The sequence below is a fragment of the Tamandua tetradactyla genome, chromosome 4 (genome assembly GCF_023851605.1).
Source record: "Tamandua tetradactyla isolate mTamTet1 chromosome 4, mTamTet1.pri, whole genome shotgun sequence".
NCBI classification, from domain to species: Eukaryota; Metazoa; Chordata; class Mammalia; order Pilosa; family Myrmecophagidae; genus Tamandua; species Tamandua tetradactyla.
Window position 1 is genome coordinate 14662799 of NC_135330.1, and position 26175 is coordinate 14688973.

The following is a 26175-nucleotide window of genomic DNA, read 5'->3' on the forward strand; positions in this document are numbered from 1 at the left end:
CCCCAGAAATCTCAGGAGGCCTCTAGCTCTGGGGTTTAGAGCCACCCAATGCCAAGAGCTGGGTAGCATGACCCTGGGAATGAGACTCAGGGAGGATCAATCCCTGTGGGGCTCCTGGTTGTCCACCTCTGAACTTCTCAAGGACACCCAAATGGTTGTCTCCTGCCTGGCCCCAACCCACCTCCATTCAGCCCTGAGCCTGCCTGCAAAGAAAAAGGGGTCGTTTAAAAATCTTCAGAGTAACAAGTGTTTCTCACCCCAATGTTCTCTCTGCCAAGATTTGTTTTCCCAGTTCAAAATGCCTCTGCTCCTAGGAGCTGTAATCCACAGGAGTTACTAGCTTCTTAGTGTGAATGTGAGGATGAGGTCCTCGTTCTGTTAGAAGAAACCCAAGCAGAGGGGGAGAGAAAGGAGCTCCTAGGGGGAAGAGTACACTGAAAGGCTGAAGGGAACATAGAAAAGGTGTAGGGAGGTGAGGTGAGGTGAGGACAGGACCCTTTCCCTTTACCGCATTACCAGGGCTGTACTAAGCCACAGTAGCTCAGGTCTGCTCAGGCCCCTCAGGGACCCACCTGCCCTGGGCTGGTTGGTGAGTCCAGTAGCCAGAGTTCCAGGGTCCTGGTAGGAAAAGATAGAGTGGCCATGATGTGGTAAGGCTGTGAACCAACCCTCCTCTCCCTGGGCCCTTACCCCCACCCCCACCCCACTTAGTTTACACTCGCATCAGTCCAGGTCCAGATGGAAAGTCAAATGACTGCTTGGCACTACCACCCAGACATAGTCTTCCCGAAGGGTTCCTTCTCATCTGGGACAGACCACACCTGGCATGGAAAAGCCCAGGAGATGAGCAGCAGATAGGTGGGGACAAGTGATGGTTGGTGGGGGTAGGGTGGAGGCAGGGTGTGGCTCAACTGCCTGCTGACAACTCCTTTGGCTGGTTCCCCTTCCTTCCCCAGAGCCATATAAAAGCTGCTTCTCAGGTTTCCTTTGCTTGTTTGTTTTGCTTTGCCCCAGCGTGGAATTAAGTGGGCCTCCTTACTCATCATCCATCCACCCCACCCTCAGCTGAACCTGGTCTTGCAGCAGCACCCTGGAACTGCAAGCCCTGAGCTTGGACATCTAATTAAAGGGGGCAATGGAAATGGGCCTTGCAGGCATTCTAGTAACCTTCTCAACAGATTCATTCACATCTTGCAAATTCCTGAGAGTACCTGGAAACCGAGCATTCCCTGCCAAGGCACTTCAGATGCTTATCTGGGAAGCCGGAAGCAGAAAGGGCCCCTTCATGCCCGCGATCCCTGAGAGGAGAGCTGCACCTGCCTTGGCTTTCCCTGTTCATCAGGCTTACCATAGTGGCTTTCTGCCAGAGAGGGGGAACTAGATAGGAAGGGGAGGAGAGAAAGCACAGGAGAGGAAAGGACCACAACACGGCAGGAAGTTTTCAACAGGTTTTTCTAAATGTTTGCTGGACAATCCTCAAATTGAGTGTCATTGGGTTGAAAGGGTTAAATTTTACAGTGATGAGTAAATTTGTGAAATTTGTAGAGAGGGGCAGGTCTTCTTTGGATATCTTATACTAAAGGAACTGTCTTTATGCTTCCTTTTCTTTTTCCCCTTCATTCTCTTTGCTCCCTCTCCTCTTCCCTCCCATTTCTTCCCTTCCCCTTCCCCTCCCACAAAACATAACTGCCTGTTCAGCTGGAAGATATGGGAGGAAACTGACAGTCCAGGCAAAAGGAACAGCCCGGGCAAAGACTTGGACCGGAGAGGCTGGTGTGTCTGCAGAGCAGGGAGGAGTTCCACAATGCATTAAGTACTGCAAAGGAGAAAGAAAAGCTCAAGATGGATCCCAACTCTGAACTCACTTAACCGTCTGTGCTTCAGTTTTCTTACCTGTAAAATGGGGCTAACAATAATGGTGCTAACTCCATAAACTGTTGCGAAGCTTAAATGAAATAGCGAGCGTGAAGTTGTTGGTTCCATATCTGGAACTGAATCCGTTGATATGGAAGGTTGAGGCGTTCCCCACCTTTCCACATTAAGTTGTGTGCCACCCCACTTCCATATACTCCTTAAGAGTTTGTGCTTCTCCTTTGCTCCAATTTGAACCTCCCTTGAGGGCAGGGAGTCTGTTCATCTCATTAACCATTGCATCCCCAGCATTTAGCAAAGTGTCTGGCACGTACTAGGCACTCAATGTATATTTATCGGGTGATCATGAAGGACTCTTTGCGTTTATCTTTTATTCTGAAGCTACTGGGAACCACGAAAAATTTCAAGCTCAGGAGTGGCATGATCAGTTTTACAGTTTATTAAAAATCACTCTGTTGGCAATGTGGGAAATGGGTTAGAGAAGAAAGTGAAGGAAGGTAGAGAAAAAATTGGGAGGTTATTTCAACAGTCTGATTGAGTGACCAGGAGGTCCTCCACTAAGGAAGTGGCAGTGCCATGGAAGTGTTGAGGAGACATGGTAAGAAGGTAGAATGGACTACTAGACTGGGGTGAGTGATTGGAGAAGGAAGGGTCTGGGGATGATTCTCCATGTTCTGATTTGGGCAAGTAGGAGGATGGTGATACCATTCACGTACACAAAAGATGGAGAATGAAGGATAGGCTTTGGGAGGGGAGATGATGATTTCAGGTTTTTACATTCGTGGGTTTGAGGTAGTTGTGGAGATTTCGGGTAGATGCCATGCAGGCAGTTAGACACGTGGTCCTGGAACTCAGAACACACCAACATGGTTGATGATTTAAACTTCTGGTAAAAGCTATAGACCCTCTCCCCAAGGAAATATGCAAATATGCACTTAATTTTCCTTATAATTTAAGAAGCTCCACGTGAAGCCCATCCAAAGGTAAAGTATGAATAAGAGCTCTCCAACTTTAAAGAGAGAAATTTTAAAAGGGGGCAAGGAGAAGGGAGGGGAGGGAGGAAGAGGAAGGGAAAAAAGGGACAATGACAGAAACTTGGCACACAGCAACTTTTACAGAGTGCACAAAGGATGAATAGCTGACAAAGGAGATTGGATGGGTGGGGCTAAAGAGGGAAAAGAGAACAGGCAAACCCAGGATGAGAGATCTTAACAAAAGAAGAAGTCAACAATATTAAATGCTGTATTAAAGCAGTCAAGAAAGAGGGCTTCCAATGTGGTAGTCAGAAAATATGACTGACTCACTATCTGAGCTATTTTGGGACTTGGGATTGGGGGTCAGAAGCTTGATAACTTCTGGTTGAAAATTGAGTAGAAAACAGAAAGTGTTCTAATGAATTACTACTCCTTTTAAGATCCTGTTAAAAAGGAATAGTGGACACTTGCTCTGGCTATCACCACTCACCCTGCCCTTTCTAGTAGCATCTTATTCTCCCCTGGGGAAGTCCCCCACAGCAAGTAGTCTTAATGGAGAATAGTGATTGCTTTTAACTACAGGAACCAAATGGGGTCAGATCATCCTTTTTCCCATCTTGGAGCAGCCGGAGAGGAGGTCTGTGATCTAAGCTTAGCCAATTCTGAACAAGTCACATGAGGGGAGGGAGATGGTTGGGTCCCAGTCATTACCATAGTGAGATGTGCTGGTTAGCTTCCGGTTTCCTTCTGACACATTCCCTTTCTTTATTTAATATATCCAGATTCTGATGCAATTGCTTACAACCTAGAGCCTGGAGGGATGCAACAGGAAAGGAGAAGCAGAGACTCGTAGCTAGAGGGGATCAAGGAAAGGAGATTTTGTTTTGTTTTAAGTGTAAGGCTTGAGCATATTTATTGGCCTTTGAGTCAGATACCAGCAGAGTGGGAGAGCTTGGATGCACAGCGATGAGACAATACCTGATGAAGGAAGTAGAGATTGTGAAAATGACTGTACATTGACTTTCAGGCCCTGGGTTACAAAATGGTTCTTGGCAAAGGAGGACACACGACGGACTGACACAATCAGACTTCAGCTCCGCAAGAAAGAAACCTAAGTTCTGATCAGTTTCAGACAAGTTTCCTACCGTTTCAATGTTCCAATAAGCTGCTAGGACAGAACTTGCCAGACAATGGTAATTTTCCTTTTGGGGGGATTATAAACTCCCAATGTCCCCTCAACAGCTTTGGAACATTTGCTCATACTTGGTGCTGCCCAGTTTGCAAATTGTTTTACTTTTAACAAAGCTCTCTTCTTTCTATTTGCAGCAGCAGTTTTTTTTGACAAGATCACGAAGAGATGAGGACAGGACCTTGGTGGACAGTTGGCTCTGAACTGGGGGTGGCACACCTCTTCCTCAGTGTTGAAGGTAGGAGGTAAGGGGGAGCACACACAGTCCACTTTCAGATACTGAGTAAGAAAGTTGAAGCCGTTTCTATCTGATGGCCCTGATTTTCTTACTGAAGGAGTCAAAATTATTTGCTAAGAAAGAGAGGGTGAAGGTAGTAGTAGGGTCTTAAAGACACCAGAGAAGGTATGGAGTGGCCATTATAGAGAATGGGAGGTGTTGACCATTGCATGTAAAAGTTTTACCAAGGAGTCTGAGCAATTGTAAAAGGATTGCCAAGAAGTGCTAAGGGCCCTACTGAGGTTGGAGATTAGGATTTGTCGCTGGGCCAATCTTCAGTGTTGGTAAACCTTTCTCCAATAGTATACAGAGCCAACTGCTCTCTGAGTAGCTTGCTGAGTATGGTCCCGCACAGGACTAGAAGTAGGTCTTGTCACCTTTCAGTTAGGTTGAGGAAATACGTAGAATGAAGGAACATAGGACTTCATGAGGTCATGCAAGACAGGGGTTAGAAGAGGCACTGTGAGAAAAAGGCACACTGGCCTGGTTGTCTTTGGTACAAAGGACCAGGACTAGAATTCCAGTCCTCTGTTGCTGAGTAACAAACCACCCCCAAATTTAGTGGCATAAAACAACAATTTAATTTTGCTGATGAACTCTATGGGTCAGAGATTCAGAGAGGGTGCAGTAGGGCTGGTTTGTTTCTATTCCACTTCCTACCACTTCCTACCACAAGTATTGGGGGTGGGTGTTGTCTCAACAGGGAAGAATCAAACAGCCGGGGGCTGTAATTATCTGGAAGTTGCTTCATAAACGTGCCTGATATCTAGAATGGGATGTCTCAAGGGCTGGGCTCGGCTGGGTTCATCAACTGTAGCACCCACATTTGATCTCTCCACTTGGTCATGTAGTTGTAGCACAGAGTACAAGAGCAAATATTCTAGCAAACCAGATGGAAGCTGCGTGGCTTTTTATGACCGACCCTTGAAACATATATAGCATTACTTTCCACCGCTTTCTATTTGTCAGAGTGGTCATAAGCCCACCCAGATTCAAGGGTGCAAGATACAGATCCCACCTCCAGGTGGAGGAAGAATCGAAAAATATGGAGCCATGTCTTTAAACTGTCGTATCTAGCCACTCTAATAACATTTGGAGATTACCTGATCCTTTGTGGTGTGGTGATTAAAGTAATATCTTTAAAATAGAAAAGGCCTGTGTAGGTATATATGAGAGATTATAAAACAAGAGGGAATGGAAGAATTTTCATCCTCTTCCAAGAAAAACTGCAAGAAGGGAGGTAGCTGATTTAAAGAAGGCCAGGCAAACATTACCCATCCATCTCCTTCCCAGACCCAAGTGTGACCTAAGATTATAACAGCAAGGGAACCATGAATTTCATGGTTCCGTCTTTGTTCAAGGCTACAATGCAATGCTGAGATAAGTATGAGGCAAGGACTTGCTCTTGAATTCATGGTAACCTCTGAGCTCTTTCAAGCACAAAAAAACTGCAATGACTCAGTTGACTAGCAAATGGAATACAATGTGAATAGTTCCCCTTTGAGTTGTGCACTGAAAAGGTGGTATAACCAATCTCCATTTCCCTTCCTCCTTCCTACCACAATTCTGATTTTATTTGAAGAATCCACTTCCTACCTATATTCAGAGGTGGGTCCTTATTGGTCTAAGACACACAGGGTACAGCATCCTCCCAGTGTGGGTTTTTTGTTTTTTGTTTCTTTTTGGTTAAAGGGGAGAATGAGTGCACTGTCTTAAACAGATCCTATCAGGCAGAAAGGAATGGTTTTTATAGACCACGTTTGGGAGAGGCTGCGCACTGAAATCTCTTCCAGTGGACATGAAGAAGGAAGCATTTTGCAGCAGATTCTGCTGGCAGCTATAGTAAAGTTTAAGGGCAGCCAGCCTGAGACCAAAACCAAAGTACTAAGAAGGGCAAAGTGGAGGAAGGGATAGAATATGGTCGTGATGACATTCCTGAGCTCTTGAAGCACCCAATATGGATTTCTTGTCATTTGAGATGCATTTCCTTAGTGTTTACGCCAGTTTAAGTCATGCTTATCTCTTGCAGCCAAAGGCCTCCTAACAGATAAGTATTTAATGAAAGAATAGAAAACTCTCTTTCTGGAAGGAACTGGTAATTAATAGGGGGGAAAAATCTTGTCACTTAACGTAGAAGAAAGAATACTAACCTAGAGACCAGGAGCTCTAGAACTAGTGGGAAGACTCTGAGAAATTAACTGAGTCTCCATATCCATGAAATGAGATGGTTTGCTAAGGATTATATGTTTGCTAAGATCCCCTCTGGCTGAAATCTTCTATGCCTTAATGTGTGCCAACCGGAGGAAACATGACTCCCAAGCCCTGTTTTTGTTAAGTATCACCGGTCCACAAAGAATTAATAATTAAGGGCCACAAAGAAGCAAATTGCCTTTTAAGGAAATATTTCACTTTCTCATTTTAATATAAGTGACAAACTGTAGGAAGCTCTGAACCACAAATATAATAGATATCAAAATTGCTTAATTAAAAGTATTCAGCATCTCACATGCGGAAGGAATATGTACCCAGAACAAAACGCGCGCGCACACACACACACACACACACACACACACACACACACAGAGGCCCAGAAACAGACAAGCTGCAGAGACACAAAGTCACAACATTGAGACAATAAGATGGCAATGAGAGAACAGCTCCAAAAAGAAAGAGATAGGGAGATGCAAAGGAAGAAAAGCTTAAGGAATTGAAATAAATTCTGTGATGTGTGACCGCATGTCATGGCTTGTTTACTTTGGCTATGATTATTAAAATAAGATAGCCTACTGACATGTAAAAATTTTCTAGAAATTTGATGCTATTTTCTACAGTGATTTATAAATGCCCTACCTTGTGTTGTCCTACATCAGAACACACTTAGAATCTCCCCAAACTCCTACAACTTTAAAGTTTCAAAGTAGTGTTGATAATGCATCGAGGGGATGAAATGGGTGAGGAGGAAGGAAATCTGGTTTTGATTTCAGTTCTCGCACTTGTTGGCTGTCAAGTCACTTCTCTTCCCTAAACCTCAGTTTTCTCATCTGTTAAATAAGGTAATTGGGTTAATGTCTAACTTTTTCCATCTATGGTTCTAGTTATAGTTCTAAAAATAAATATTCTATAGTGTGTGCTGGCTTTCAATGGTAGCTTCTAGATATTGCAGAATGTGGTAGCCTTTGTCTTTTAAAAATTCTAATGAAGGTCACTGGGCAGCTTTGGGAGGCCAAGGGGATTTTTCAGAAGAGCTAGCAAATTAGTTCCTGTAAAATTTCAAAGTTAGTTACAAAAATGGAACACACTAGCAACATATTCAGAACCTACTAGGAAAATAAAAGGTAACATCAGAAAGAAACCTTCGTTTTTATTTCAATTCCCTTGGTTTACATATATATTTTAACATTTTTATCGTGAAATATAAATACTGAAAAGTAATAAATTTCAAAGTACAGTCTAATAAGTAGTCATAGAGCAAATTTCAACGTAAAGTATGGGTTATAGTTCCACAATTTCAGGTATTTCCTTCTGGCTGTTTTAATACACTAGAAACTAAAAAGAAAAATCTATGTGATGATTCAGTAGCTATAATACTTTGTTAAATCCTAACTTCTCTGTTACAATCCTCTCACTCATTTGATCATTCTCCCAATCTTCTGGGATATTTAGGCAATGGCCATTCTAATTTCTTCATGTTGAAAAGGGGTGTCAACATTATGGGGTAAGGGGATGCAACTGGTTTATGTGTTCTGGGAGACTTTAGTGCCTCTAAGTTTCAAGGCTTATCTAGCACAGGAACAATCTTGACTTAAGATTGTTTTAAGTTTCCGAACACTAAACTTAATTTGTAAAACTTTTATAGAGTCTTAGATAGAGCCTGCGTTTTCTTTAAGGTTTTCAACAGTACTGTTGATTGGGTCTTGGCATACCATGGCAATTTGTAGTATCTGGCTGAAACTGGCATAAGAGTAACAACCAGAATGACCTCTAGCCTCTACTTGAACTCTCTTAGTCACTGAAACCTTATCTTGTTCCATTTCTTTTCCATCTTTTGGTCAAGCAGGTGCTTTTAATCCCATGATGCCAGGGCCGGGCTCATCCTTGGGAGTCATGTCCCACGTTGAAAGGGAGACTTAACACCCCTGGGAGTCAAGTCCCACATAGGTGGGAGAGGGTAGTGAGTTTATTTGCAGAGTTTGGCTTAGAGAGAAGAAACCTTAATTTTTGAAAAGGAAACAGAATTACTGTTTCTTGTTTGGTTAGTCCCATCCCTTGCATGTGAAGTGGGAAAGGTTGGAGGCTTCAATGGGTCCAGAACCATCCCTATGGATTCAGTTCTTGTCCCTCTCCCCAATATTTTGTTTTTGCTGCTTTAATCACTTTTTGTTTGAAAGAGCTATAACATATTTTTACTTTAAATAAGTGAAACAATTCAGAAGTAAAAAAAAAAAGTGAATGTGACACTTAATAACTCTCGCAATTTCGCAGTCTTCCTCGGGGCACTCACTGAGTTTGTTGTGTACCCTTCCAGAACTTTCCTGTACATTCATGTTCATATAAGTACACACCAACCTCTACATATATAGTTTTGTTGTTATTGTTTATATATTATATTACATGATACATATTACTTGGCAACTTGCTTTTCTACATTTCCACACCTATACAAAAACACAAACACATCCTCCACTCAATATTTTTTACATTTTTTTAAAGGGAAGGGAAAAATGCAGCAAAAGTTTTTTTGAGAAATATATAGAAAAGAAAAGGGATAGTGTTACTTCTTTGGCTATCTTGTATTCTTAAAAGACTCCTCAGGTCATTTTTTTAGTGCCAGAAAGGGATTTTCTCCTGTAAAGAGGTTGCTTACTCCACAGAAATTTCTCCCTGTTTTCCTTGCGAACAACATGATTTTGTTCAGATATATGGTGGCCATGTGCTTTAAGGAAGGCTAGGCCTTTTCTCCACTTCCTGGTGTGACTCTTGTTTAGTCGAAGCCAGTGATTCTTAAGCTTTAGCAGCATGTGAATCACCTGGTGGGCTTGTTGAAATATAATGGATGGTTCCCATTCTCAGTGTTTCTGATTCAGTAGGTCTGAGATGGGGCCTGAGAATGTGCATTTCTAGTGAGTTTCCAGGTGATGCTGATGTTGCTGGTCCAGGGGCCACACCTAGAGAACGGCTGATCTAAGCCGGTCCTTCTCTTTTTCAGTGATTGGCTTAGTACTGATTATGTAATACAGTTCTGGGCAAGAACTCTTAGGGGGCAATCTGCCCTGGGGGTCAGGGAGGAGGGAATTCTGGAGCACAAGAAGTAATGAGTGTGGTAGAATTCTCGTTTGCCTTGTGAGAGACCCGGGTTCGATTCCTGGCCTGTGCGTGTCCCAAAGACAAATGAACAAAGAAACCAACAAGAACAAATAAAACAAACAAAATATTCAACAAATGGTGCTGCAATAACGGGAAACTCCCATGGAAACAGAATGAAATGTGACCCTGCCATACAGCATACAAAAACAAAAAACAATAGCAAAACATTGCAAAAAAAAAAAAAAAGAAGAAGAAGAAGTAATGAGTTCTGTATTTTGTGTCAACATTTGGATATGATGATATTAAGGATGTGATACTGGGAGCTGTTGCAGCCAACTTGTCTCCGTGAGGGAAGTGACTTTATGCTGATGCTATCAAAGTACAGAAAGGAAGAATCTGGGCCACTGATAATTTTATTGAGCTGTAGATTAACCAGCCCTGGGACTGCTCCATCTTCAGACAATTTGATAGATGAGATAATAAAATGCTTCTTGATGTTGAAGCCATCTGAATATTTCATTGCTATAGAGAATCACCTGATACCTCTCTTTCAATGCTCAGAGCATCAACCAGCTAACGTGGGAACAAACTAATTTACTTGCAGCAAGAATTTAGACATTTTTGGTTGTTTCTCGTTTTCATTATTGTCCAATAGTGCAGAAAAGAGCAATAGTATTTTTATATTTTGGAATATTTCCAAAGGCCTGTTTCTCAGAAGTGAAATTATAATGTTAATTCTAAGTTTTTAGTATGCACATTTCTAAGATTTTAATGGTACTTTAAAATTACTTTCCAAAAACTGTTTTGGAAATGCAATCTGTGAGAACCCAATTAATCACACTTTTCGTGGGTAATTTAATAGGTGAGGAATGGATCTCATCATTGTTTTAATTTGCATTATTTGGTTACTAAACATTTCCCATGTGTTGGTTTACTGCTTCCATTTCAGAGTTGCATTTCCTCTTTCATATTTCTACTGGGCAGGAAGCACTTAGCACAATGTCGGGCACACATAAATATTTAGCAAGTGTTTATTTAACTGAATGGTTTTGGACTTCTCTATGAAAATTCTGCCCTTGCCTGTTTATCAGGACTCTCGATCTTTCACAATAATTATTTGTAAAATAAAAATACGTGTTTGGGGAGTATAAGTTTTACATATATTCCTTTGTCAAGTCTGCAGTTGGTAGTTTATTTGGGGTTAGTTTTGTTTTATGTCACTCAGAAATTTAAATTTTTATGAGGATTTTTTCTTTTATATTTTCTTCTATTTTTTTCTGAGCTCAGAAATCTTCCCTCCTTCAGAACCTTTGATCAATATTCAGTTAAATTATTTTTATATAATTTCTAGAAAATTTTCTGTGAAGTTTTCTATAGTTTGATTCTCGTGATTCACCAGAATAGGAGAAGAAGCGGTCATGTCTACACCGAGACCAAAAAGTTTCTCTCAGAGGTGAGTCCGGTGTACCTGCAGGATAAGGAGGATAGTTTAAGGAGATTAAGTTTAGGAAGATTAGGCATGCCTTTGTTTCACAATGCCCTACAGGCCACACTGACATTCAGTTCAGCTTTTTCTGGACCTCTAGCTTAGGTTTTGATTAACAGAGGAGAATTTTTCAGTTCTTGTTTCTTGCCCTGCTTGTATGGTGCCTTTCTCCCCCACCCCCGCCACCCTTAGGAGGGTCTACGTAGGTATTATAGACCCCAGCTGGGTTTTCCCAGACTAAACTGGCCTCCTGTCAGGGGAAAGGAGTCACCTGCGTCGGTTTTCCCTGAGGGTGAGACCCAGCAGGTTGAAAGACTTTCCTGTGAAGTCTCTGGACTCTGTTTTTCTTATCCTGCCCAGTATGTGGCGCTTGTCTGCCTGCGGGTCCCACCAGCATAAGATGATGCGTTATCTTTAACTTTGGAAGACTCTCCCTGCTGGGGGCGTGGTGGAGACAGAGGAGAGGTTGTAGGCTGGTTTTAATGGCTTCAAATTACCAAACCCTGGGGTTTGAATTCCTTGAGGGAGGGATTCCACCTGAGTTGGGCCTCACCTCTCCCCTGGGGAAGGCACAGGCCTGAGAGACAGGCCGCATTGAGAAGTTTAGATTTTTTATCATGAAGGCACGTGGAGCCGCTGAATTATTTTAAGCAGGAAAGTGACATAATTTAATTAGTACTTTAAGAAGATTGCCCTGGTCACAGCTTGCAAACAGGTTGGAAGGAGTAAGACTCAGCACAAGAAGAGGAGTTAGACTCTTGGGATAGACTTTATGGCATATTAAGCTGGTCTCGGACTAAGGTAATGGTGTTGGGATTGAGATATTTAGCAAGGAGAATTGGCAAGTTTGGGTGTGGCTTATGAAATTGAGGGAGTGTTCTAGTTTGCTATCTGCAGGAACGCAATATACCAGAAACAGAATTGGCAAGTTTGGGTGTGGATTATGAAATTGAGGGAGTGTTCTAGTTTGCTAGCTGCAGGAATGCAATATACCAGAAACAGAACGGTTTCATGAAGCTTCCCAGGAGGTGTTTTCCTTCTTCATCTCCGAAGGTCGCTGGCTCATGGACTCTGCTTCGTGGTACTGCAGCATTCTCTGCTCTCTCCGAATCTCCTTCATTCTCCAAAATGTTTCCTCTTCTGTAGGACTCCAGAAATTTATCAAGACCCACCTGAATGGGTGGAGACATGTCGTCACCTAATCCAGTTTAACAACCACTCTTGATTACATCACATTTCTAGGGAAATGATCTAATTACAGTTTCAAACATACAATGCTGAATAGGGATTAGAAGAAATGGCTGCCTTTACAAAATGAGATTAGGATTAAAACATGGCTTTTCTAGGGGACACACATCTTTTCAAACCAGCACAGGGAGGAAACCATGATGACATCCAAATTTCTGGCGGGGGGAATGGAGGATGGGAGAAAGAGAAGATGATAAATTCAGGTTTGGATGTTCTGAATTTTGGGTGCTGATTAGGACCATATGGTGGCGTGATCAGACTCAGTTGGATATCTGGAGGAGAGGTCTGGGCTAGAGCTAGAGATGTAGACTCTAGCTAAATTGGGTTTTAGGAGATTAACTAGAAGTCACTGAGGTGGTTCTTTTATTTTCTGAGGTCATGAGATAAGTTCTATTTCTAGCAACAAGAAGATGGTTTTGAATCCCTTAGACCTTCATTTATGGTTCTTCTAATACTGTTGTCAAATCATTACTCCCAGCTGAGCAAGGCCACCTTAGCCTTCTCCAGGAGCAGCTTCCACGAACCCACAGCATGTTTGGCTTAGAACAGAGCTCCTGCTCTCATGGCCCTTTACCCTTGATGGAGGTGTGTGCACTTGATGTAATTTAAAGGACAACCTAGGCTTGAGGAAGAGGTTCAAAGCCGTTTGAGTTACAGGTATTGGGATCTAATTCTTACTTTCCTGCTACAACTTCAAATCCCACCCTCACCACTGAGGACCAAATGCCAGAGAGGGCGGATGAATAGAAGCAAGACTTTATTCTGGATGCCAGCATCTGAGGTCATGCTGAAGTCAAGCACCACTCAAGTAGAGAGCAGAGCTAGTTGCTTAAAGCAAGAGCATCCCTAGGTTTTATTTTCTCCAGCACCTGCCTCTTGCCCTATTAGCCCATTAGCTGGTGGTTTTTTGTTTGTTTAACTTTTTTATTGTATAGTATAGCATATATACAAAGCAAAGAAATAAAAAAGCAATAGATTTCAAAGCACTCTTCAACAAGTAGTTACAGGACAGATCCCAGAGTTTGTCATGGGCTACCATACGATCCTCTCAGATTTTTCCTTCCAGCTGCTCCAGAATATAGGAGACTAGAAGGCTTAAATATTTTTTTTATCATCACAATCGACTTTTTTTCTTTCTCTTTTTGGTGAAAAAAATATATATACAAAAAAGCTATACATTTCAAAGCACAGCACCACAATTAGGTGTAGAACATATTTCAGAGTTTGAAATGGGTTACAATTTCACAGTTTTAGGTTTTTACTTTTAGCTGCTCTAAAATACTGGAGACTAAAAGAGATATCAATTTAATGATTCAACTTTCCTATTCATTTATTAAATCCTATCTTCTATGTATAATTCCACCATCACCTTTGATCTTTCCATCCCTCTCTTTAGTGGTGTTTGGGCTATGGCAATTCTAAATTTTTATATTGGAAGGGTCTGTCACTAATATAGGGTAGGGAGATGGAACTATCTGATGTTCTGGAGAGGCTGGGCTAGGTTTCAGGACTTACCTGGACCAGGAACCCATCTGGAGGTTGTAGGTTTCTGGCAAGTTACTATAGTGCCCGGAACCCTTGTGGGATCTTATATATTGCCTTAGGTGTTCTTTAGGATTGGCTGGAAAGGTCCTGCTTGGGGGTTGGCAGGTTATGATAGGTAGCAAGGTCAAACTGAAGCTTGTGTAAGAGCAACGTCCAGAGTAGCCTCTCAGCTCTATTTGAACTCTCTCTGCCACTGATACTTTAGTAGTTTACACTTCTTTTCCCCCTTTTGGTCAGGATGGAATTGTTGATCTGATGGTGCCATATCTGGATTCATCCCTAGAAGTCATCTCCCATGTCACCAGGGAGACTTTCACCCCTGGATGCTATGTCACATGTAGCGGGGAGGGCAACGATTTCACTTGCAGAGTTGAGCTTAGCGAGACAGGCCACATCTGAGCAACTACAGAGGTCCTCCAGAAGTAACTCTTGGCGTGCCTGTAGGTAGTCTAAGCTTCTATGCTACTTACATAAGCTTCACAAGAGTAAGCCTCGTGATCAAGGACATGGCCTATTGATTTGGGTGTCCTTAAAGGATTCCCTGATGGTAAGGTTTAATAGCTCCGTATTCTTTCTCCCATCCCTCAGGGGACTTTGCCAATACTTTTTGATTATCTGCTTAATATATTCTAGGATATTTCCAGGCATTACAATAATCTATATAGGATTAAAGGACCTCTTTCTTATCCTGGGCTCCCTGTGTTTCAGTTGTTCAATTGAACTATACAGATAGGTTGAATTAGATTATGCACTCCAGAAAATTTGTTTTACAGGCCAAATAAACCTTTCTTCCAATGGTCTCAAAGAGTATGTGTGGTTCTAAAATACAGACACTGTCTTCCTTACCACTGTGTTCTGAAGTACTTTAACCCCAACCTGTTCGGCTTTGTTCTCATCTTTAATATCAGGTATATATATATATATATATATATATATATATATATATATATATATATATAAAACAGCCTCTCAAAATCCAGAAATAATCATTTCCACTCCAGACTTAATGTGCCTGCTCTAAAAGCCTACAATCTAGGCCCCTGTTTTCTTATAAGCATTTTCTAAACGTGGCCACACCATTCTTCTTCTTTTGTTTCTGGCTTATTTTGTCTCAACAAATGTCCCACATGTTCATCCACATCCTTGCATGCCTCATGACTTTGATCCTGTTTGTAGCAGCACAACTTTCTTTCATAAGTACACACCATTGTTCACCAATCTACTTCCCCGTCAGTTCATCCTTCAGCCACCTGCATTCATCGGGCATCATGTAAAGGGCCCAAAGTCCACAATCCATCAACACTCTCAATTTTAGATAATTTCATTGCTCCCAAGAGAAAGAAAACCAATAAACACATCCTCACCAAATAGGAAATCTAAACCTCCTCTTAACTCTTGTCCCTCACCCCATTATTTACCTCTGCTGTTGCTGTGATAGTGCTGACGGTTTCCTTTTGAACATAGCTCATAGAATGCAATAAAAGTTTTCCCCCTGTACCCTGGACTTAAACACTCTTTGTACAAGAATCATATATTTGAAATAATTCTTGCAAGAACTAATTCATATTTCTAGTGTTAATCAGTGGGACACATAGGTCTATACAACCCCTTTCAATCTTGTTCATCTTCCATATGGTAATATTACTTCTAGACCCACTAGACAAGAGTCATAGCTTTGAAGTTATTCTTGTGAGAATTAATTCATATTTCTAGTGTTAAGCAGTGGGACATGTAGGTCCATACAACCCCTTTCAATCTTATTCATCTTCCATATGGTGATATCACTTCTAGACCCACTAGAGAATCACCTTCACTCCTTTATGTTGGAGTTCAACTTTATTAGCTAACGGTTCATCCATCCCTAGCTTCTATGCATCTCTAAGTCCCCTATATTCTGTATTATAAGCCTCTGAGTATACCTTTAGGTTGGTCATAAAAGTGAAATCATACAGTATCTATCCTTTTGTGTCTGGCTAACTTCACTCAGCATTAAGTCCTCAAGGCTCATCCATCTTGTCACGTGCTTCAGGACGTCATTTTGTCTTACTGCTGCATAATATTCCTTTGTATGTATATACCACATTTTGTTGACCCACTCATCTATTGATGGACATTTGGTTTGTTTCCATCTTTTGGCAATTGTGAATAATCATTGCTATGAACATTGGTGTGTAGCTGGCTGTTTTGTGTGTGTGTGTAAGTTAGAAGACCCAGATCTTTCTTCAGTTTCCTTGCAAACTGGTTTCCTCTGTTCTGCAGAAGAGATTTTCATTGCCCACCTTGTTTCAGCAGAGGGCAGTAGAGAGCAGCAGATAGCCTTTCCAGTCCAGAGACAAATCCTTCACCAACATTATCTCAGCATCAAGGTACCTAACACATGCTCCAGGAGTTTATTAATGGAGGAAATCTTTGTGGAGACAGGGCATCTCCCAAGGAAGTTAGACATTTTCAGACTAGTTCTCCTCTTGCAACCAACGGTTTGACTATGTGCAACCTATGGAAGGCTTTATGGAAAAGGAGTTTGGTCTTGAAGAATGGGTGTGGATTTCTGTTCACAGATAATAGAATGGGTGGGAACATAGCAATAGCATGGCAACATCAGGTGGAGGCTGGTGGAGCACAGAACTGGGGCTGGGGAGGCAGTGATAGAGTCGTGTGATTGGACAGACACTCTCAGGTCTGTGTGCATCTCAAAGAATTTTAACTTCATCCTGAAGACACTGGGAAGTCACCGAAGGATTCTGAGCAGGGTAGTGACCTCATCTACTATCTTTTTCTTTTTTTTGTTTTAAATGGAGGTATATTTTGGTATTGGCAATCTTTTTTTAATTAATTAATTTTTTATTTATGATACATAACCGCATACAAACACAAACATTCTTATCATATGATCATTCCGTTCTTATCATATAATCAATAACGTACACTATCATCACATAGTTGTATATTCATCATCATGATCATCTCTTAGAACATCTGCATCAATTCAGAAAAAGCAGTAAGAAGAAAACAGAAAAAAATTCATACATACCATACCCCTTACCCCTTCCTTTCACCAATCACCAGCATTTCAATCTACTAAATTTATTTTAACATTTGTTCCCCCTATTATTTATTTATTTTTAATCCATATGTTTTACTTGTCCGTCGATAAGGAGACAAAAGGAACATCAGACACAAGGCTCTCACAACCACACAGTCACACTGCGACAGCCACATCGTCATACAATTATCTTTAAGAAACATGGATTGGCAATCTTTTTAATTCTAGCCAATCATGTTGGTATGTAATGACATCTCGTGTTTTCAATTTGGATTTCCTTGATAACTGATGAAAATTGAGTACCTTCTCATGTGCTTACTGGCTGTTTGGATTTCCTCTTTTGTGTAGAATCTGTTCAAGTCTTTTGCCCACTTTTTAATTGGGTTGTTTGTCTTCTGATTGAATTGTAGTTCTTTATGTATTCTCGATACGACTCAGATATAGATATTGCAAATGTCTATTCTGGTCAGTAACTCGCTTACTAACTTTTTTAAAAATTATTTTTATTTTTTACATTTTTAAATTGTTAAATATAACATATACACAGAGCAAAGAAAGAAAAAAGCAAAAATTTTCAAAGCACACTTCAATAAGTAGTTACAGAACAGATTTCAGAGTTTCTCTGATTTTCTTTCTAGCTGCTCCGAAACACTGGGAGCTAGAAGGAATGTTACTATACTGATTCATCAGTCATACTCATCTGTTAAATCCTTACTCACTTTTTAAATGCTGTCTTTTAATGAACCAGTCTATCAGCACCATTTTTCCAACAACACTGTGCTCACTCCATGTCTCTGAGTCACATTTTGGTAATCCTCATAATATTTCAAACTTTTTCATTATTGTTGCATCTGTTCCGGCGCTCTGTGACTAGTGAAATTTGATGTCACCATTGTAACTGTCTTGGAGCATTATGAACTGCGTCCGTATACGATGGTAAATTTAACTGATATTGTTGTGTGTGCTGACTGTTCTGCTGACCAGCTGTTCCTGCATCTCCCTCCCTCTCCTTGGGCCTCCCTATTCCCTGAGACCCAGCAATATTGACATTAGGCCAAGTAATAACCTGACAGTGGCCTCTAAGTGTTCAAGTGAAAGGAAGAATACCACATCTCTCAATCAAAAGCTAGAAATGATAGAGCTTAGTGAAAGCCGAGATAGACCTAAAGCTAACCCTCTTGTCCCAAAGAGTATGCCGAGTTGAGAATGCAAAGGAAAAGTTCTTGAAGGAAATTAAACATCCTTTCTAAGTCCAGAGACAAAATGATAAGAAAGTAAAATGATCTTATGGCCAATATGGAGAAAATGTTTAGTGGTCTACATAGAAGATCAAACCAGCCACAGCATTCCCTTAGGCCAAAGCATAATCCAGAACAAGGCTCTAATTCTCCTCAGTTATATAAAGGCAAAGAGAGGTGAGGAAGCTGCAAAAGAAAGGGTTGGAAACTAGCAGAGGTCGGTTCACAAGGTTTAAGGAAGGAAGCTGTCTTCATAACATAAAAATACAAGGTGAGTGTATTAGTCAGTAATCTTTAGAGGAATAGAGCAGGAGAGATCTATAAATATGAGATTTATAAAAATGTCTTATGCAATTGTGGGGATGCAAAAGTCCAAAATCTGCAGGGCAGGCCGCGAGGCTGGCAGCTCCAATAAAGGCCTTGATGAACTCCACAGGACAGGCTGGTTGGCTGAAGAAAAAAGTGAGAAGTCTCTCTTCTCCCTTAAACATCTTAAAACTGATTGGACTAAATCAGTTTGGGTTCTCCCGTTGCAGAAGACACATCCTTAGTTGAGGTACATATAATCAGTCTCAGCTGCAATCAACTGACTGCTGATTTAATAAACTAGCCTTCTGGATTATGAACCAGCCACTAAATACCCTTGCAGTACGATTAGGTCAGGGCTTGCCTGACCAGACAACGGGGCACCATCACCTGGCCAAGTTGACACCCGAACCTGACCATCACAGGGAGGCAGCAAGCGCTGATGTGGAAGCTGCAGCAAGTTATCCAGAAGCTCCAGCTAAGATAATTGATGAAAGTGGCTGCACTGAACAACAGAGTCTCAGTGGAGATGAAACAGCCTTGTATTGGAGGAAGATGCCATCTATGACTTTCAGAGCTAAAGAGTAGAAGTCAATGCCTGGCTTCAAATCTTCAAAGGACAGACTGAATCTCTTATAAGACGGACTAATGCAGCTGGTGACTAGAACTCTTAAGAGTTATGCTAAATCTGCTCTGCCTGTGCTCTACAAATGGAGCACAAAGGCTGGATGATAGCACATCTGTTTACAATATGGTTTACTGAACATTTTAAGCCCACTGTTGAGAGCTACTGCTCAGAAAAAATGATTCCTTTCAAAATATTTCTGCTCACTCACAGACAATGCACCTGGTCACCCAAGAGCTCTGATGGAGATGTACAGTGAGATTAATGTTGTTTTCATGCCTGCTAACACAACATCTATCCTGCAGCCAATGGACCAAGGAGTCATTTTGACTTTCAAGTCTCAGTTTTTTAAGAAGTACATTTTGCAAGGCTATCCTGCCAATAAGACAGTGATTTCTCTGACAGATCTGGAAAAACTCAATTGAAAACCTTTTGGAAAGAAATCATCAGTCTTGATGCTATTAAGTACATTCATGATTCACGGGAGGAAGTCAAAATACCAATATTAACAGGAGTTTGGAAGAAGCTGATTCCAACTATCATGGATGACTATGAGGGGTTCAAAACTTCAGTAGAGAAAGTAAGTGTAGATATGGTAGAAATAGCAAGAGAACTAGAATCAGAAGTGGAGGCTTAAGATGTAATTGAATTGCAGCAATCTCTCTCTCTCTCTTTTTTTTTCTTTTGTGGGCAGGCACTGGAAATCGAACCCAGGTCTCCGGCATGGCAGACAAGAACTCTCCCTGCTGAGCCACCATGGCCCACCCTGCAATCTCATGACAATCTTGAATGCATAAGGAATTGCTTCTTATGGATGAGCAAAAAAAAAAAAAGGTTTCTTGAGATGGAAACTACTCCTTGTGAAGATGTTGTGAACAATGTTGAAATGACAACAAAGGATTAAGAATATTACATCACTGTAGTTGATAAAGCAGCTGTAGGGTTTGAGAGAATTGATTCAAATTTTAAAAGAAGTTCTACTATGGTTAAAATGCTATCAAACAGCATAATATGTTACAGAGAAATCTCTCATGAAAGGAAGAGCTAATCGATGCAATAAACTTCACTGTTGTCTTATTTTAAGAGATTGCCACACTGGAGGAAAGTACCTGAAACTGTTGAACTGTGTTCCAGTAGCCTAGATTCTTGGAGACAATTGTATAAAGATATAACACTTATAGTGGAACTGTGTGATTGTGAGAACCTTGTGTCTGATGCTCCTTATATCCAGGGTATGGACAGATGAGTAAAAAAATATGGATAAAAGTAATTAAATAAATAATGGGGGGACAAGGGGTAAAATAAACTGGGTAGATGAAAACACTAATGGTCAAAGGGGTAAAATAAATTGGGTAGAAAATGTAAACACTAGTCAATGAGAGGGAGGGGTGAGGGGTATGATATGCATGAGATTTTTCTTTTTATTTCTTTTGCTGGAGTGATGCAAATGTTCAAAAATGATCATGGTGATAAATATAACCATGAATATAACTATGTGATGATCTTGTGAGCCATTGACTGTACACCATGTATGGAATGTTTTTATGTCAAGAATATATGTTTGGGGGGAATAGGAAGCCCTGAAGGGTCAAAAGGAATACAAAAGCAAAGGCTATTTTCTTTCTTTCTTTTTTCCCCTTTCTTTCAATTTTTTAGACAGAACAAGTGACTTCAGCGATGGCGGTTGGGGTGGGCTCTGCTGAAACTGTCCCATTATGGATGGAGGGGACAATGCTAACCTTGTTATCAAAAAGAGATTTGTGACGGAGGCAGAACTAGATGAACGGTGCAAAAGGAGGCAAGTAGAATGGGAGAAAATTCTAAAACCTGAGGTTCCAGAAGAATGTCCAGAAGAGGTTTATGACCCTTGATTTCTGTATGAAAGACTGCAGGAAGAGAAAGACAGGAAGCAGCAGGAGTATGAGGAGAAGTTCAAATTCAAAAACATGGTAAGAGGCTTAGATGAAGATGAAACCAACTTCCTTCATGAGGTTTCTTGGCAGCAGGAACTAATAGAAAAGCAATGAAGAGAAGAAGAACTAAAAGAACAGAAAGAATACAGTAGTCTTGCCAAGGTTGGAATTTCTCCAGAAAATAAGAAGGAAGTGGAGAAGAAACTGCCTGTGAAACCTATAGAAACGAAGAACAAGTTCTCCCAGGCAAAGCTGTTGGCAGGAGCCGTGAAACATAAGAGCTCAGAGAGTGGCAATAGTGTGAAAAGACTGAAACCAGACACTGACCCAGATGACAAAAATCCAGAGGCCTCGTCCTTTGTGTCTCTTGGAGGCACTTCCCTGAGCAGTCCTCCCATCCACTGCCCCTCTGCTGCAGTTCGTATCGGCATCCTCCCAGGCCTGGGCGCCTACTCTGGGAGCAGCAACTCAGAGTCCAGCTCAGACAGCGAAGGCACCATCAATGCCACTGGGAAGACTGTCTCCTCCATCTTCTGATCCAGCACCTTCCTCGAGGCCCCCTAGCTCTTCTGTCCATACCACAGGGGGCTGGTCCTCAAGAGTAGACGGGACGGTTTGTTCTGCCTACAGGCATCACCTCCCTCAGACAACTCCTTTGCCTGCTTCCTGTGCATACAGTGACATCTCTAACCTAATCTAAACATGTACCAACATCTACTTGTGGCCCAAATTTATGTTTGGTTTTTGTTTCCACTCCAGCGCGGATGACCAAACTGATGTGGTAGGTGAGGGACAGGTTGCAGCAGAAATTCCACCAACAATGCCCTGAAAGGATAGACACCAGCTGGCTTGCAAAGGGTTTGGGGCTTATTGCTTTCTTGTGTTTTTCTTTCCCAACAGCACAAAAAAGCACGCGCAGTTATTGGACAGGTATTGTTTAAATATTCTGTTATAGATGAATACACTGTTTGGTTCCATTGCATTGTGGAGCAGCACGTGGGGAAAGAGAAGTGACCCAGGTGATGGAATGGAGCACTACTCTACACTAACCCATTTCTTGATGTCTTGTGATTAAGTAAAGACTATAAACAACATCTGCAGGGGGTGCCACTTACGATGCATCATTCATAGTGAAGTTCTTCCTTACTTGACCATTCCCTCTCCCTCCATTCAACTCACCGATATGGATTTCTGGAAAAGGACTGGTAACAAGAAGACTTTCATCTTCTATTCAGACCTTTTCCCTGCTTGGCACACTATTTTGGTTTTGTTTTTGTCTTTAAATAAAGGATTTAGTTTAAAACTCTAAAAAAAGAGAGAATATATGCTGTTGGCTAAGTTTTTGCAATAAAAATATTTTAAAAAATGAGAGAGATTGCCACAGCCACAACAACCTTCAGCAATCACCAGCCTGGTTGGTCAGCAGCTATGAACATCGAGGCAGGACCCTCCACCTGCAAAAAGATTGCAACTCACTGAAGGCTCAGGTGATGGCTACCATTTTTTTTTTTTTGGAATAAATATTTAAAAATTAAAGTATGTACATTTTTTAGACATGTTATTACAAGCTTAATAGATGACAGTATAGTATAAACGTAACTTTTATATGCACTGGGAAACCAAAAAATTCATGTGACTCACTTTATTGCAATATTTGCTTTATTGCAAGGATCTAGAATTAAACCTGCAGGCATGCCTGTAGATAGAGAAAGCAGGGTTTCTCAATCCCAGCCATACTGACATTTGGGCTGGGGTAATTCTCTATTGGGGGGGTCTGTCTTGTGCATTGTAGGATATTTAACAGCATCCCTGGCCTTTATCCAGTAGATGCCAGTAACAACCCTACCCAGTTTGACAACAAAAAATGTCTCCAGATATTGGCAAATGTCCCCTGGGTGTCAAAATGGCCCCACTTGAGAACCACTAGTGCAGAGAAACCATGGCATGGGTATGGATAAAATCTAGAAAGAGTGAGAAATGTGCAGGGTCATGTTTCTCAACCAGTTCAAACCCATTCCGAATTCTTAGACATAAAAATATTTTTCAGCTTCCTTTATTTTCATCTTAAATGTATTGTTTGTTAAATTTACAAGTACAACATTATGTTAAAATACCAAATAAGATTAGAAAGAAAGGATCATTTCCTGGGACAAGACACAATGCAACATCTAGGATCACTCAAAGGAGGAACTTTTGAAATTCAGAAATCATAGTGACTTCCTCTTCAAAGGATGAGGTAGGGAAGAGTGTAGAGCCGTCATCTGGAGCCTGAGGAAGTGAGCTGAAGTTTCAGCCATTCAGATAAGACTAGAAAGCAAGTTCTGGGCTCCATTGAGGTTTCTGCCTATTTTGGCAGCAGACTATTATTGTGTGGCATGCTTTAGAGACTGGGATCTGCCTCTCTTCTTTTGCTCATCTCCTTTTCTTAGAAAAAATTTATAAACTATTCAGTCACAATACAATTGCGAGTTGGCCAAGAAAAAAATTTTTGATGTTTTGAGATTTCTGCCAGTATTGCTTCTGGAGCGGTTATACCCTTGGTGGCTGGCTAACGTGGTGGCACTTGTTCGGTACAGAATCGTTAAGGAATTCACACTGGACAGTGAGTCAAAGCTTAACAGATGTATGGAAGAGAGAGAAAGCAGGGAGGAAGCAGGGAGAAGGCAGTCAGGCGGGAGCCAGCGAAACCTGCCAGAGAAAGGAAAGAAAAATGACTCCCACTCTTTGTGCTGGGAGCTGTGTTTTAAAGGACAAGTGACGCCCGGAGGGGAGGGTGCCCACTAGATGGTGTGTTGTCCCTTGATTGGATGGGGACTTGTTAACTTAGCGTAGGATAGACTGCTGAGATATTGACGCCCTATTCTCCTCTGATGTGCAGCTGCATGTATCAGGCAGGGAGAGGCACTGGTAGGGGAGGGTGTTAGCAGCAGAAACAGATTACAACCATTTTTCTAGTTGTCTGCGATGTCTTCGTTCGCCATCTGGAGAATAAGCTGAGGGGTGGGAAGTGCAGAGGGGTCCCTGCGTCAAGAGTTCCTTTTGTTCTTAAAATTCTTTTTCTGAGACCTAACAGCACTAATATCCTAGCTCTTTAGTTATGGCATTTAAAAATTTAGTATTTTAATGACATTTCTTTTTATCTTTGTTTTTTCTCCTAGAGGAGGAGAGGGGAGAAGGAGGGTGGTAGAAAAACGTGCTGAGCTTACCTAACCTAGGCTTCTGCAAGGCTCTGTGGAGGGGGTGGGAGAAGCACATGTGGGCCCTGGGCTCTTGCCTTTATTGGGACCCAGAGAGGACAGGCTGGACTTTCCCATGGATATTGGGGATTGGAAGTTTCAAGCTATACAGCACAAAAAGCAGACGTGGCAAGGGCCATTTGGAGAAACTGAAGGCAGTGTTGCAGTTTGCTAAAGCTGCTGGAATGCAATATACCAGAAACGGTTGGCTTTTTCAAAGGGGATTTATTAGGTTATAAGTTAACAGTCCTACAGCCATGAAAATGTCCAAACTAAGGCATCAACAAGAGGATACCTTCACTAAAGAGAGGTCGATGGTATCCAGGGTTTCTCTGTCACATGGGAGGTTATGCATAGCGATATCTGCTGGTCCTTTTCTCCTGGCGTCTGGGTTTAATGGCTGTCTCCAAAATGTCTCTGGGCATTTCTTTCTCTCTTAACTTTCTCTGTCTCCAAACATCTCTCAGCTCTGAGCTCTCAGTGTCCTTTCTTAAAGGACTCCAGTGAAGGATTAAGACCCACCTTGAACTGAGTGAGTCGCATCTCCATGGAAACAACCTAACAGAAGGTCCCACCCACAGTAGGTCTGCACCCACAAGAATAGATTAGAAAAACATGGCTTTTCTGGGGTACATAATAGTTTTAAACCAGTACAGGCAGTGTCTTAACATCTAAGCCATATGGAGATACAGGATTTTCTAGTAAATTATGTGGCATGAAAGGGCAAGGGGCCATTAGGAGAGGAAGTGGCAAGGGCTGTTTGGAGAAGTTAGGGCTGGTTTGTAATTTGGCAATTATAACTTAACTGTTTTATCAAACAAAATAGAGGTGCTGTATTAGTTAGGGTTCTCTAGAGAAACAGAATCAACAGGGAACACTTGCAAATATAAAATTTATGAAAGTGTCTCACGTGACCGTAGGAACGCAGAGTCCAAAATCCACAGGGCAGACTGCGAAGCCGATGACTCCAATGGATGGCCTGGACGAACTCCACAGGAGAGGCTCACCAGCCAAAGCAGGAATGCAACCTGTCTCCTCTGAGTCCTCCTTAAAAGGCTTCCCATGATTGGATTTAGCATCACTAATTGCAGAAGACACTCCCCTTTGGCTGATTACAAATGGAATCAGCTGTGGATGTAGCTGACGTGCTCATGACCTAATCCTATGAAATGTCCTCATTGCAACAGACAGGCCAGAGCTTGCCCAATCAGATGAACAGGTACCACAACTTGGCCAAGTTGACACCTGTCCCTAACCATGACAGTCCACCCCTTGTCAACTTGGCACATATATATATATCACGTTAGACCATACTTAATTTCCAAATGAAAACAAATAAGCACACGTTTTTTCTTTTACCTGACAATACTCAACTGTCCTGCATATAACTGGAAACACATTAAATCTCTCCAGAATAGCGTGCAAATCCTTGGGCAACATTCATTCTTAAACTTGATATCTTACAACTTAAATAGTATAACACAAACAAAACAGCATTACAGTCCTCGTTTCTGTAACTGATCATGTGGTTGAAGTTCATATTTATCACTACCTTCTTCCACTACCCATTCCATGTTCCCTTTCCCCTCAGCAAGCACTTCAGCTGGCCGTGGTTCCTTGCCTGGTGGGGTGACCCAAACCTTCATTCCTGAAGTCTCAGAGCCATTAGTGGTCCTGCCTGGATTGTGTTGTTGCAGTTTTCCATTGATTTTAATCACAGGGCATGGTAGTACTAATAGATGCCCCAGGGGATCTCCTATATTCCAAGAAAACTCTTCTTTACCTCCATTATGCAGTTGCAGTCCTACTTCCTTCTGATAGTCAGGGTCAATTACCCCAGACAATAATGTAATCCCCTTCTTGGTGTGTTGATCCAGAGGTATAAGTAGCCCAAAGTGGCCAGGTGGCAATCTTAACTT

General features: G+C 41.6%; 1 protein-coding gene and 1 pseudogene across 6 annotated transcripts in view; both read left to right on the forward strand.

Moving 5' to 3' along the window:
* The first annotated feature begins 3668 nt into the window (after window positions 1–3668).
* Window positions 3669–26175, forward strand: part of FCGR2B (Fc gamma receptor IIb) — a 57920-nt gene continuing 35413 nt past the window's right edge. For 4 of the 6 annotated variants that reach the window (XM_077156693.1, XM_077156697.1, XM_077156694.1 and 1 more), the window contains exon 1: window positions 4178–4273. Coding sequence is in view for 2 of the 6 variants with exons in the window: in XM_077156695.1 (XP_077012810.1) it covers window positions 4204–4273 (70 nt within the window). In the remaining 4 variants the exon portion in view is untranslated. Of the gene's footprint in view, window positions 4040–4172; window positions 4274–26175 lie in introns of those variants that run through there. The other 2 variants (XM_077156695.1, XM_077156696.1) reach the window with 1 other exon arrangement.
* LOC143678804 (PSME3-interacting protein pseudogene) lies at window positions 20803–21584 on the forward strand (annotated as a pseudogene).